The 15,601-nt window shown below is 36.7% G+C and overlaps 1 protein-coding gene across 2 annotated transcripts in view; it reads right to left on the reverse strand.

Annotated features, from left to right (window-relative positions):
• Positions 1-15,601, reverse strand: part of LOC149213637 (protein ORANGE, chloroplastic-like) — a 324,381-nt gene that overhangs the window by 245,864 nt on the left and 62,916 nt on the right. For both annotated transcript variants that reach the window (XM_089392067.1, XM_089392068.1), the window contains exons 3-4: positions 3,072-3,188; positions 2,787-2,873 (exon numbers count right to left, since the gene is read on the reverse strand). In XM_089392067.1, coding sequence (XP_089248193.1) covers positions 2,787-2,873; positions 3,072-3,188 — 204 coding nt within the window. The remainder of the gene's footprint in view (positions 1-2,786; positions 2,874-3,071; positions 3,189-15,601) is intronic.

Raw genomic sequence — 15,601 nt, forward strand, 5'->3', positions numbered from 1 at the left:
ACGCAGTGCTGATGCAGAGGCAACGCAGTTTTTGAGGGACAGTCAAGTTTCCTGCTAAGGGAAGTCGAAATTCAGTTGCTGGAAGACGGGGTGTGAGTCTGGGAGGCAGAAGGTCGATTTCTCAGCTAGCAGAGGATCCAAGGGACAAGCAGCATAATACCTAGGAGGGGTGATGCAGAAACTGCCTAGAGTGACGCAGTTCTGCGTAGAGGGTGATGCAAAGCCTCCAGAGCAACAGGATCAGTCACTGGTTCTCTAGTGACAAGGTGAGATCATTTCACCAATATTTTGTTCAGTGTTCTCTCTGTATTGGATTGCTAGTTTAGCATCCTAGAATTGTACTCAAATTTTCTCCTGCATAATAATAAAACCCTCAAAGCTACTGCACCAGTTTTCCCGCATTGGGTTTTTCCGGGGACTTTTGTCCAAAAATAATTGTGTCCTATGTGTTTATATTTTCCTTCCTCAGTTTCTATGTTTCAGAATCATATTTAATTGGTGTAGGTTGCTTCAGTAATTTACTTCAATGTTTCAAGAAGAAATCTGAAATAAGCTTGTAACGTAATTTACAATCTAGGTGAAGTAGATTCAATTGGTTGCAGTAGGATTCCTGAGATTGTTAGATCTAGGAATTTTCACATCCATGGGGAGCACGGTACTCTTTGTGAAGAAGAAGGATGGGATTTTGTAGTTGTGCATTGATTTTAGATAGTTGACAAGGTCACTGTGACAAATAAATATCATTTACCAATTATTGATGACCTATTCGATCAACTGAGAGGAGCAAAGATATTTTCGAAGATAGATCTGAGGTTGAGCTACCCATTAAATAAGGATAAAGGATGAAGACATTAGTGGGACAACTTTCATAACCAACTATGGACACTATGACTTTGTCATGGTACCATTTGGAATGACAACTGCACTAACTATTTTCATGTTCTTAATGAAAGAAATATTTAGAAATTACTTGGATAAATTTGTCATTTTATCCCTACATGAAGAGCACTTTAATGCTACAAGTACTAAGAGAGAATCAATTGTATGTGAAGTTAAGCAAGTGCTCCTTGTTAGCTCTCAAACTCTACCCTAGGACGAAAAGTCCTAACCTCAACAGGAGAGCCTAGAGGTACAATAGACAAGCTACCTATTGCGACTCAATCTCTCACCTAAAGGTAAAATTCCTAATATCGGCAGGAGAGCCAAGGAGAAAATATCAAACAAGCCATCCACTATCACCTAGATGGCCTTGCCTCTCACTTTAAGGCTAAGGAAGGCTTCCTAGCCTAAGGATGGTTTTCCTATAAGTCAAACTATCTAGGTCGAGTAGTAGAAACGATGAGCCTTCTAGCTAAGATCCACTGAGGCAACTTGGTACACCAGGGTAAGAATCAAGATTTTGATGGTGCAAATACCAAATTACCAAATAGTTAAATTCACAAGATATTCAATTTAGAACAATGATTTGTCAAGTGCTATGTTTGCAAATTATAATATTCTTGATCAAAGAAAAAGTTCCATCATTCATACAACATTAATCTATTTATTTCAAATGATTAATCTATTTATTTCAAACATTCCACAATGGTCACTTAAAACAATAAATTTTTGCATTATATATCAGATTTTCTAAACATTTCAGAATTCGCACTTGAGTGTTGTAGTAACTGCAATCAAGTGCACCAATAACAAGTATTAAGTGATAATTCTGTTTATGTTTATTATGGATAGGTAACAACAAAAACAACCTTTCAAATTGTTGGACACATAATCCTTCAGAATTTCTGTGTCATTGTAAAGAATTTGTAAATCATAGTTAGGTAGAGGAAATGAGGAGTCATGAGGAAGACCAAGAGTCCCTCATACCAGGTGAAATGAATAGACACTCTATTGTATATTTGTATAGCATGAGTTAATGAAAACAATCATCAGTGGAGGTATTCCCTTTGTCTGACAGTGGTATTAGAGCTTTGGTGGTTCTGATAACTTCATCATTCCCCTGTCTGTCTGCCATTCTCTGCTTGGCGTGCACAAATGTCCCTACTCTGTGCATCTAACATCAGGGGTTACTCTACCAAATCTATGTATGTTTCTGCTCGGCGATCCCTCCTCTCTGTGCAGATCCATTTCTGTCTATACGTGAGACCCTCCATGCCCATCTGTGCCCATTTCCTGACTCAGAAACCCTCGACCAGCATTTTGTTCATTCTTCCCAGTGAACAGAGCTCCACTTCACAAGAAACACAACCTTTTCCTCAAAAAAAATCATAGTAACCAGTCATTATTCATTTAATGCAACTTGATTTTCCAAAAATTCAATGGTTCTTCATTGCATTCGATTTATTTTGTATTCACTGAACCATTTTCTTTCCTGGGCTTTCAGATCAATGTTTTTATATTCATAGCAATTGCTGCAGTAAGAATACATTCTTATTAATTATGATATTGTAATATAGCATTTTCCAGTTCCAAATTTTTGAGAGGCCACGTTTCTAGCACATTTCCATTCAAATATTCATACATGTTTCCCTGTATTGTGCAACTTAGAAATAACACCTTCAAAACTTAAAACCATAAAATAAAATGAAAAGAAGACCTGTGAGTGCAGTCACCATTTAATTGCCAACATTCAAATGAACTGAACTTCATAAGGGTGAAAGCATTCTACTAAATAAGAATCCATATTTGTCAGCACTTATAATTCAGTGATAATAATCCTCTTTGAGAAGGTAAAAATCACAGTTTATAGACGTTAAACAAAAACAATAGAAGTGTAGTCAACTTACACTAGGTGCAAGAAGGCCACCAAAAATAATGATCCCAGCAATGAATAAAAAGCAGGTGGCATAAAACTGCTTCAAAGTCGTCGTTGTCTGCTCATACAAGCAAACACAGGCATTAGCATTCACAAAGACTACAAGATGTTCATGAATTGCAATACTGACTGACTGAAAAAGGTGTGAAAATGAAAAATGCATTTTATCAACTTGTCATGATATCATAACTGTGATCCTATCTAAAATTAAAAATATATATACATATAACTATTAATGATATTCTAGAAAACTCACCAAAAGAGGGAGGAAAGGAATGGATGATGGAATATCAGGCATCTCATTTTCATCCTCATCATTCACATTTCTTATCTCAGCACTTTTGATTCTTTGCTGTACTCTAAGCCTTCGAACCTTGAACATACACATAAAACAAAAGAACTTAAAGAAAATGCAAAAATAAAGACCATATGTCACTGATACAAAACTAGATACACCATTGGCATTGTTCGGATAAAAAAGTCACCAAAAGTGAACATTGCCCATCATTAGAAGAGAGATTATTTTAGATCTACGAATTAAATCTTAATTTATTATCTTCAGCACATAATAGTAACTTAGTAAGTAGAAAACTTCAAAACAAAATATTTTTATGGCAAATTGAGACTTCGTTTTTATTCTTAAACACAAAAATGCATCTAGCTAAGTCACCAGACACGGGGACACGCAGCACACGCAAATTCGAGTGTCTGATACGGGGCACGTAGACCCACTGGAACAGGACACATAGGACATGTTATATATATATATATATATATATATATATATATATATATATGTCAAATTTAAGATTACACAAATTCTCATGATGATACAAATTCAGACATACATCTAGATTCTACATTGTAAAATTTGTAACATTATTCATACAAATACAATTGTGACAGATTCATCAATGATCCAATACGAGAAAAAAATGAAATTAACAATCAACTGTAATTTTCTCATTAAGCCATCAAAATCAAAATGTATTACATAGGTACTGAGTCTTGACAACTCCTAACTAGGAATTGTTGATTTTGGGTAGCATCAGATGTGCTCTAGCTTCGAAATTTTGTGGAGGGGCTAGAATACATGAGATCTCCAAGACCCAAAAATCGTTTGGAGAAATTCCACCCGGATTGTAAGTTTTTAAAATAATTAAAAATTTTAATGGGGTTCTTAAGTCTAAACTTAGGAAAATAAAAATATTAATGGGTATTAATAAAAATATGGGTGAGAAGCTTCTAAGAAACGAGGATCAAGTCTGTTTGAATCTTAGCCGTTGATTAGGGACTTAATCTCGATCGTTGATTCAGCAATAGGAAAAGTATAAGAGGAAGCTTGAGGACCAGTTGGAGATACACAAAGTTGATTAGTCAGTTCGATTTTTCTGGGGCATGGTTTGCTGAAAAAATCAAACCAGTGATCTGAGTTGCAATGAGAGGGGCAGAAGCAAAGATTTGGATCGGAAAGGAGTTTTGAGCCAAAGAGTACGTGGCAGGGAGGCAGCAATAGCATCAGAGAGGCAACGCAGAGGCCTACGCAGCCCAGGAAGGGGCTCACGCAGTGCGGACGTAGGCCAGGAGGGTCTCTTGCAGTGGCAGTACAGGATATTCGTCAAAAGTTCGAGATTTTGCCAGAGAAGCAAAGTTCTAAGCAGGGAGGGCTGAATAGCAGTCTTCCTCCAGCAAATCGATCCAAAAGACAGGGTGACGCAGTCTCCTAGAGGCAAGATGCTAGCCCAAGCAGTGATTCGGATTTTGCAGTGTTTTCCAGAGTCAGGCCACTCAGTGGATCGATTGTGACTTGGAGAATGAGGTAAACCCTTGTATGTATTTCTTGCTATCGAGATTTCTCTGAAAGGTTAGCCGGTGTGAGAGGCAACCTATTGTACTCAGATTCTGCTTGCTTAATAATACAAACCTTCTATCCACTGTACCATTTTTCTTGCATTGGGTTTTTCCGGGGACGTGTTGTCCAAAAATAACGGTGTCCCTTGTGTGTTTGTCTCATCTATTGTTTCAATTTATGATTTGTATGTCAGTGTAGTTTGCAGTAGTGTTTTTCATCATTGTGTATAAATGAAATAACTTGTTGAATAAAATAACAAGTAGGAGATGCTAAACCAGTAACTGCAGTAGGATTTCTGTGTCTAGATTCAGAAATTTTCACATGGTATCAGAGGGTTGCAGATCATAGGACACTAAAGCCATCAGCCGGAAGATCCAGCAAATCTGCTGCAGAGAAGCAGCTGTCCCGAGTGACAATGATGTTTCAGAGCCAGAGGAGCAGCTGAAGGGGTGACACAATACTAGAGGAGTGACTCACGCAGTAGCCGAGAGGAGCTCACGCAGTGACTGTGTCAGCTCTCTGGGCTAGTGCAGAGCCTGAGGGGCTTAGATCAGTCAGTTGTCGGGGCAGTGGGAGCAGTGAAGATTCGACCTGTGGTGCTGGTGGGACGTTGTTAATGTTGTTGCAGAACAATCTCTGTGGAGACGAAACCGAGGTAGAGGGATTCATTGCCTTAATGGATTTCTTGCCAAAGAAATCTAGGTCCAAGTTGTTGAGCAGCAACAAAGGAGGATTGGAGAAGGGGTGATTCGACATTATTTGGCAAGAGGATTTCCATGAAGGAAATTAGGACTCAAAGGCAATCTAGAAAGAACTTGTTCATTAGAGGATTTCTAACGCCAAAAAAATCCAGATCCGAGTCTTGCTAGGGCAGCAATAAGAGAGGGAGAAGAGAACCTGTTCTACACTTGTTTAAGCAGAGATGGTAGTTAATGGACTGAGGGATCAGGAAAAATTGGATGGAGCATCCAACTTCGTCATCTGCAACGCTAGGATCCTGGTAGTCTTGGACAAGAATCGCATCAAGGATTATGCCTTGAAAGTGGTGGTCGTACCGGTTGATGCTGATCCTCTCAAGAAATACGAGGAGGCTCAAGCAAAGGCGAAATGCATGATCTTGGATGGGGTCAAGGATCATATGGTCCCACATATTGTTGAAAAGGAAACAGCAAAGGAGATGTGGGAGACCTTGACCACCTTGTATGAGTGAACTTCCGTCCAACGAAAGATGTTGATTGAGAACCAGCTAAGATAGTATCAGATGCAGAAGGGAGAAGAAATCCATCCCTTCCTTCTCTGGTTGCAAGGGATTCGAGACCAACTGACTTCCGTGGTGTCTACACCAGATCCCGAGTTCATGGTCAGGACTGCACTGAATGCAGTCTGTTGTCGCACAAAGTGTCTAGGCACCGCGACAACGCTCAACGCTCAGAGTAAGCATTGTCACTCTTATCCTAGTCACTCCGTTTAGACTCTCTCCTAGGCAAGTCAAGGGGGGTAGTCCCCAAGGTAAATGGATAAGAAACCCTGTGGAACACGAGCTCTAGGAGATTTTAATGATGGACAACTTGACGAATGTACAATAAGTCTCAGTCAATTAAAATGGATGGATTAAAATAAGACACAATCGCAAGATATAAATGACTACAGACCAGTGCCTTTATGTTCAATTAACTGTAGATTAAGTAAGAAAACAAGTTATCCACAACAATTTTCCTATGTGTGACGAACAGTGACAATCATGAATGATCAATGTAAGCGCCCAAAACTTTAACATGCAAGAGATTCCAGATATAAAATTATTTTTGTTAGGAATTCAAATCTAGAACATTCAACTTTCTCCTATAGCCAATATGATTTGAAACATTTATCGCATTTGACAATAGAGAAATATCAAAAACGCATTTAATCACCAAATAACACTAAGGAACTTCAAATTTTAATTTTAATTATTCCTTAGGCAATAACTTTAATGGTAACTGAAGAAATCAAAATCTTTCTTTTAATGTGACGGAAGTAAAACGAATCAAGAATTAATAAATTAAAATTTTAATGGGCCATAGGCCACATTAAAATTTTTAATGTGAATGTGTGAATCCCTTTAATTTTATTCCTTAGTAACCAAAATTTTAAACTTTAAAAAAAAATTAGAATTTTTAGGATTTTTATATTTTTAAATGATTTTTTTTAATTTTTATGATTTTTATGTTTTTTTTAAACTTTTATATTTTTTAATCAAGATCATAAATCATAAATCAAAAAAAATAAAAATGAAATGAAATGGAATAAACAAAAGGTGAAAACAAAATCGATTTTATTTGATTTTATGAAAATGCATATCTAAACTCTAACCGAAACATAACAAATACAATAAAAAAAAAGCACTAACTAAATTAAATGAAAATAAAACCTAATCTAACGCATACAAAGACATTGAATGTTTTTTTTTAATTTTGTTGTTGTGAATGCAGGTCGAAGAGGTGGCAGCAAGGATAGAACTGCTAGGATTTGGATTCCGACAGTGGCTGCAAGAGAGGCTCGAAGAGCAGCGTGGGAATAGATGTCGACAAGAGGACGACAATGGGAACCGCAGGGCAGGGCTGCAGGGTGAAGGAGAGTGATCCGAGGGTAAGGCAATGAAGGAATGGAGCCAAAAGGAGGATTAAACAACGTAGTTGTGGGAGCCGCAGGGGATTAAGCAACAATGATGAGGTGATAACAGGTTTTGAAGGCAGCAGGCAGCGAGAAGGATGTGGATCTGGAGGATATTTCGATGTTTTGGCAGCGTGGAGAGGTGGAGTTGGCAGACAGCACGAGAGTGATGAGGAGTAGTGGACAGGGATAGAGGTAGGAGTGCTCGTATGGCTGCGGGAGAGAGAAATGAGGGTTTAAGAGTAGTTAGAGTTGCGATGAGGAGAGGTAGAAACTGGCAGACGAAGTTGATGGAAGCACGCAGGAGTTCGTGGCTACAGATGGATTGAGGGTTTTGATGCAATGAAAGGGCTGGATTGTATAAGGCTGAGCATTGGATGGAAAGCAGATCGGGTGAATGGGACTGTTGGATATGTAAAAGAGTGGCAGCGAACAGCCAAGAAAGAACGCAAACAGGGGTTTGATAACTGAGAGGGTAAAAAAATTTCGAATTTGCACAATGAAACCCAAAAACCACGCAACAAATCACAAAAATCGGACAAATGGTAGCCCATAAACCCTTTGAAAGCTTTCTGGAAATTTTAATTAAAATTTTGAATCCACCTGCTTCTGATCTAACCCTGAAACCCTCACAAAATTTCCAGATCTAAGAATTTTGGAACCCTTATAAAATTTTACAAATTTAAAACTCTTTAAACTCTTAAACTGCAAAATTAATTTGAATAATATCCCTGGAAAATCACATTGATAAATCCCAGATATCCAGATCTTACCCTCCAGGGTCTAGATATGGACTCTTCATAACTTTCTTCCTCAGATCTATAGCTGCAAGACAACAAGAAACACTCAAACAATATATACAAAAACCCAAAAAAACCCCAAGTCAGAAAACCAAAATAATTACAGATCTATGTACATGAATGGCAAATCTATCAGATCTAGGGAGTGTGAGTCCAACTCCGCTCCCAAATCTGATAATATGAGGCTCTTACCAGCCAAATCTATCGATTTAGCACAAAAACAATTAATTTTTTGAATTTTAAAGGAGGTGTTGAACTCAAAACACTTCATGCATCACCAGTAAAAAATATCTTATGATAAGCCTGAGATCAAATTAAGTTGGGCTCTTCAGAAAACACGAATTGGGAGTTGGCTGGTCCAACTAACAACTTCCCCAAATGCCCAATGATCTAAAAATCAAGACTTCCCTGCAAAACTCAATTCAACCATCAACATAAAGCGAGAAAATGATAATAAAATTCAGATAAATAGAGATACCTGCTATTATATTCAAGACTTAAATTATCATTTAAACCCCAGCGACTGAGCAAGATCCCTGTACTCAAGTCACTCTTTAAAAGCTATTATCAATTGCTAAAAAAAATTACACATGAAAAACGATACATCTTACAGTATTTCCATGAAGAGTAACACCAGCGAAAATTAACCCCAAAGTCTTCCTTTATTATCCGAAAAAGTTTACACAAGAGCTTTTCGCTTAGCACACAATCAAAAGATCGAATGGATCAACTGACAAATGACCTCCTATTTAAAGATAAATCTTCCAACGGCTAGTTCGAGTGATCCTTGTCAAAGCAATCTCGATTGTCGATGAGAATTAAAATTTCTTTTAATCTTATCTATCGAAATATTAAATTCTTGAGAAAATTCGAATTTTTCAATTAAATGCATTTTAAATTTTAATTAATTCAAAAATTAAATTTTTGAATTATTTTCCTCAAAATTTTGACTGAGTTAACCCTAGGGACCAAAGGCTTAAAATTTAGCAAAATAATCAATTTACCTTAGTCCCACGACCTTTTAAATTTTGATTTTTGAGGACCAAGGAATTTTGCCTTCGGAGAATTTAAATTTACCTAGGACCTAGAATTAATTAAATTTCTGGCTTAAGATTTTAATTAACTTTTTGCCAAAAAAATTAATTAATTGACCTATAAAGGGATAAATTAATTTTTCCAAACCTCAAGACACTTTACATCATGATTTTCATATTTTTTACATCTCAAGGGGGAAAACCCATTTGTAAAAGACCCTCACGGAGTACCCATTTCTGCGAAACAAATATAATCTAGCAGACCAAGCAATTTGTAATAAAATAACCTAACCAAATAGTTAGGATTATTCCCAAATCACTTTTACATAGATTCAATCTATAACACTAGGACTCGCCTAAGACTCCAATGAAAAAATACATTTCAGCTTTGGAGTAAGGCTGAAGGAAAACTCTATCGACCATTCGAGAATGGATCAGTGAGACAGAAAACCTCCCGAAATGTAAATCATCACCAGAAAAGTAGGTTTACCTAAACAATTACATACACGACACAGATCTGCGGAGATTATTTACATTATATACATGCAGAATGGGTTTACATTATAACATGATCCTCAAGTTGATGATGATAACTGGACGGCACGAACACATCAATCAGGCACTATCCCTTTTGCGAAAAAAGAGGGTGTACTGCTATGGGTCGTTGACACGTAGTAGTCAACATCTAGCTCTACTTGGGGACATGCTGCTGCAATGGAGAAATGTGAGAATCCAAAATCTGCATCCACGCAACACACAATATAACATAAGTAGCATCCATCCAAAAAATCATCATATAACATTAAGCACAAGAAAGATATAAGCTCTTCATTTATTAACTATCCTAATAACATGAAAAAAACAAATCTAACTACAAAATGAAATACTGAAATAACAGGATATAAGGTTAGAAATACAATACAAAGATGCCCCATGGCATCAGATGCGTTCAAGATAGTGCATACTGAGCATTTACCTGCTTTCAGGCAAATCTGTTGGTTGTTTCTCGAATGTGCCATGTCCAATCCTGCATACGATAGGATTTTTTCCTATCCGAAAATCAAGCTGCTCACGGCCATCAGATGCATCAAACCGCTTCCTCATTCTTTTTCTCTTGCGTTTTTTCTTTGTGGCAGGTTGTATCGCTGGTGATGTGGAACATTCTGCTTCAAAACTCTCAAATGAAGTATGTAGGATATGCATGATATGTCTTTCTTCATTCTGCGTCTAATTCTTATTCATTTCCATTTTATCTGAGCCACATTCAATTAACCACTTTTCAATGGAACAAATGACCTCATAATAAGATGGAGCTTGCTCCAGCAGATAGGGAGGCTTATGATCTGTTGACGTTTCCTTGTTTCTTTCATCCTCTGACTGATGCTAAAGTTTTTGTACCTATATTGGTATGGCATCTATCTGGGTAGAGTGTTCAGCCTTCATAGCACTGACTTCCTTGGCATGGTTTTCTTCCATGGTCAATAACTTATTCTGAAGACATATCTGATCAGCTTTCATATCTTTTATTACTTTGTCATTATCTGTTTTTATGGTCATCAAGCAATGTTGCATAGAGTTTATCTATTTCTCATGATTTGCTTGTATGATAGCTAACTGATTATCGAATCTCATGATGGTCATTTCTTCATCCATAGTTGACAATCTGTTCCGAATCGAACTTATTTCTTCTTGATAACTTGTTCCCATGCCAGTCACGTGATTTGAATGATTAAATTCCATGATCGTTATATTTTCCTCGAGGGCTAATAACTTGCTTTGCATAGAATTAATTTCCCTGTCATGATTAGCTTTCATGGTTTCCATTTCCTTAGCATGCTGACTCTGCATGTCGGTCCTCATATCCTCCATATTCTGAGCACACTTTTCTACTATGGTGGCTACGTGATCGGAGTGTTTAATTTTCATGATTTCCATCTCCTCATCATGTTTTTCCAATTGAGTGTACAAAGTTCTCATATCCTTGACGTAATCAGTTATAAATTTTTCTTGATTAAGCTCCATATTTTTTACCAGTTGTGTTTGACTGAACTGCATGTCTTTAACCAACTGCTTTAGTTCTTCTATAAGATGCTTATCATTCTCCCTTTCATTGTCGACACTGATTTGATAACTTGTTCCTGCTTTTCCACTATCATGGATTCGTCCTGCAACGGTACAAATGGATGGCACATTCTGATATGGAGAATTGTCTTGAAATCTTTCATTGATAGTTGGATCCTTTACAAGATTACTCTCATTCTATTGCATAATGTTAGGGGCACAAGGTGAGCTACCTTGATTGCCATATCTATCTGTAAAAGCATTGATGATGTCTTATAAAGAAGCGAAAGAATCTTAAGGGCAATTATTAAACCAATTCAAAGCATCATCCTCTAAAGAAAAAGCAAATAGACACATTTTGACATCTTCATGTTTATATTGGGGAGAACTACAATATTTGATTATTGTACGAGTAAACTTGCATAAATGCTTTCTAACAGCGACTGAATCACCACCCAAGAACAAAGGCAATTTATGAATGGCCTCTTCTGGCATATCATGGAGAAAATCAGTAAAATGACATGAGGTAAACAAATCATCCATGATGGCGACCAAATGGATGCTAGAGAGAGACCCCTGCTCAAGAAAATCAAGAGATCCACAAGAAGTGAGCTTCTAGTAGAAATTATTGTAAGAAATGGAAGAAGTGGAGTCGCCACTTGAACATGAATCTAGCTCTAGGGTCAAAAGACAAAAATAACTGGATATAAAGGAGGGCTTCTTGTCTGAGAAATAATAAATGAAAGAAGTGGAGTCGCCACTTAAACAAGAAACGAACCGAAATTTCCAAGTGCAAAAAGTGCAGATGAAATGATTAATGAGATTACGAAAGATAAGGCGATGAAAAGATCAAATGACCCCAGGAAATGTTGTGCTACTGGGATAAGAAAAGATGAAAGATTAGATGATTAGAAAAAATGTCGTGAGAATCAAGGACAGAAAAAAAACTCTGTCCCCAACAACGGCGACAGAAAATGTTGTCGTTTCCGGCTCAAATGAAAAGATGAGAAATGAGAAGAATGATGAGGAAATGTCGTTGAAACGTCGAGAATAAAATGTCCCTGGCAACGGCGCCAAAAAATGTTGTGCCACTTGACGGGCTAATGAATGGCGAAAAGATGAGATGATTAAAACGATGTCGAGGAAACCAGGGACAGAAAAACTCTATCCCCGGCAACAGCGCCAAAAAATGTTGTCACACAAAGTGTCTAGGCACCGCGACAACGCTCAGAGTAAGGGTTGTCACTCTTAATCCTTACTCCGTTTAGACTCTCTCCTAGGCAAGTCAAGGGGGGTAGTCCCTAAGGTAAATGGATAAGAAACCTTGTGGAACACGGGCTCTGGGATATTTTAATGATTGACAACTTTACGAATGTACAATAAGTCTAGGTCAATTAAAATGGATGGATTAAAATAAGACACAATCGCAAGATATAAATGACTACAGACCAGTGCCTTTATGTTTAATTAACTGTAGATTAAGTAAGAAAACAAGTTACCCACAACAATTTTCCAATGTGTGACGAACAGTGACAATCATGAATGATCAATGTAAGCGCCCAAAACTTTAACAAGCAAGAGATTCCAGATTTAAAATGATTTTCGTTAGGAATTCAGATCTAGAACATTCAACTTTCTCCTATAGCCAATATGATTTGAAACATTTATCGCACTTGACAGTAGAGAAATATCAAAAACGCATTTAATCACCAAATAACACTAAGGTACTTCAAATTTTAATTTTAATTATTCTTTGGGCAATAACTTTAATGGTACTGAAGAAATCAAATCCTTTCTTTTAATGTGACGGAAGTAAAACGATCAAGGATTAATAAATTAAAATTTTAATCGGCCATAGGCCACATTAAAATTTTAATGTGAATGCGTGAATCCCTTTAATTTAATTCCTTAGTCACCAAAATTTTAAACTTTAAAAAAAAAATTACTTTTTTTAGATTTTTTTTAGAATTTTTAGGATTTTTATATTTTTTAAATGATTTTTTTTTTTTTATGATTTTTTTTTTAACTTTTATATTTTTTAATCAAAATCATCAATCACAAATAAAAAAAATAAACATGAAATGAAATGGAATAAACAAAAGGTGAAAACAAAATCGATTTTATTTGATTTTATGAAAACGCATATCTAAACCATAACCGAAACATAACAAATACAATTAAAAAAAAAGAACTAACTATATTAAATGAAAATAAAACCTAATGTAACACATACAAAGACATCGAATATTTTTTTTTTTTGGTTGCTGTGAATGCAGGTCAAAGAGGCGACGACAAGGATGGAACTACTCAGATTTGGATTTTGACACCAACTACAAGAGAGGCCCGAAGAGTAGCGTGGGAATAGATGCCAACAAGAAGACAATGATGGGAACTGTGAGGCAAGGCTGCAAGGTGAAGAAGAGTGATCTGAGGGTAAGGCAATGAAGGAATGGAGCCAAACGGGGGATTAAAAAGTGTAGCTGTGGGAGCCGCGGGGGGTTAAGCAACAACGATGAGGTGATAAAGGGTTTCAAAGGCAGCGGATAGCGAGAAGGACGCGGATCTGGAGGATATTTCGATATTTTGGCAACGTGGAGAGGTGGAGCTGGCAGATAGTGCAGGAGTGATGAGGAGCGGCGGACAGGGATAGAGGTAGGAGTGCTCGAATGGCTGCAGGAGAGAGCAACAAGGGTTTAAGGGTAGTGATAGTTGCGATGAGGAGAGGTAGAAACAGGCAGACGGAGTCGATGGAAGCACGCAGGAGTTCGTGGTTGCAGATGAATTGAGGGTTTTGATGCAATGAAAGGGTTGGATTGGATAAGGCTGAGAGCTGGATGGAATGCAAATCGGGTGAATGGGACTGTTGGATATGCAAAAGAATGGTAGCGAACAGCCAAGAGAGAACGCAGACAGGGGTTTGATGACTGAGAGGGTAAAAAAATTTCGAATTTGCACAATGAAACCCAAAAACTAGGCAACAAATCACAAAAATCGGACAAATGGTAGCCCATAAACCCTTTGAAAGCTTTCTGGAAATTTTAATTAAAATTTTGAATCCACCTGCTTCTGATCTAACCATGAAACCCTCACGAAGTTTCCAGATCTAAGAATTTTGGAATCCTTATAAAAAATTTCAGATTTAAAACTCTTTAAACTCTTAGATTGCAGAATTAATTTGAATAATATCTCTGGAAAATCACATTGATAAACCCCAGAGATCCAAATCTTACCCTCCAGGGTCTAGATCTGGACTCTACATAAATTTCTTCCTCAGATCTATAGCTACAAGACAACAAGAAACACCCAAGCGATATATACAAAAACCCAGAAAAACCCAAGTCAGAAAACCAAAATAATTACAGATCTATGTACATGAATGGAAAATCTATCAGATATAGGGAGTGTGAGTCCAACTCCGCTCCCAGATTTGATAATCTGAGGCTTTTAACAGCCAGATCTATCGATTTAGCACAAAAAAATTAATTTTTTGAATTTTAAAGGAGGTGTTGAGCTCAAAACCCTTCATGCATCACCAGTAAAAAATATCTTATGATAAGCTCGGGATCAAATTAAGCTAGGCTCTTCAGAAAACACGAATCGAGAGTTGGTTGGTCCAACTGAAAACTTCGCCAAACGCTCGATGATTTAAAAATCAAGACTTTCCTGCAAAACTCAATTCAGCCATAAACATAGAGCGATAAAATGATAATAAAATTCAGATAAATAGAAATACTTGCTATTATATTCAAAACTTAAATTATCATTTAAACCCCAACGACTAAGCAAGATACCTGTACTCAAATCACTCTTCAAAAGCTATTATCAATGGCTAAAAAAAAATTTACACATGAAAAACGATACATCTTACAGTATTTCCATGAAGAGTAACACCGACGAAAATTAACCCCAAAGTCTTCCTTTACTATCCGAAAAAGTTTACACAAGAGCTTTTCGCTTAGCACACAATCAAAAGATCAGATGGATCAACTGAAAAATGACCTCCTATTTAAAGATAAATCTTCCAACAGCTAGTTCGAGTGATCCTTGTCAAAGCAATCTCCACCGTCGATGAGAATTAAAATTTCTTTTAATCTCATCCGTCAAAATATTAAATTCTTGAGGAAATTCGAATTTTTCAATTAAATGCATTTTAAATTTTAATTAATTCAAAAATCAAATTTTTGAATTATTTTCCTCAAACTTTTGACTTTGACTTAACCCCAAGGACCAAAGGCTTAAAATTTAGCAAAATAATCAATTTACTTTAGTCCCAGGACCTTTTAAATTTTGATTTTTGAGGACCAACGAATTTTGCCTTCAGAGAATTTTAATTTACCTAGGACCTAGAATTAATTAAATTTTTGGCTTAGGATTTTAATTGATTTTT

Source organism: Pinus tabuliformis, chromosome 1_1, assembly GCF_031772625.1.
Source record: "Pinus tabuliformis cultivar Carrire ecotype Pingquan chromosome 1_1, CPIR1, whole genome shotgun sequence".
Classification (NCBI taxonomy): domain Eukaryota; kingdom Viridiplantae; phylum Streptophyta; class Pinopsida; order Pinales; family Pinaceae; genus Pinus; species Pinus tabuliformis.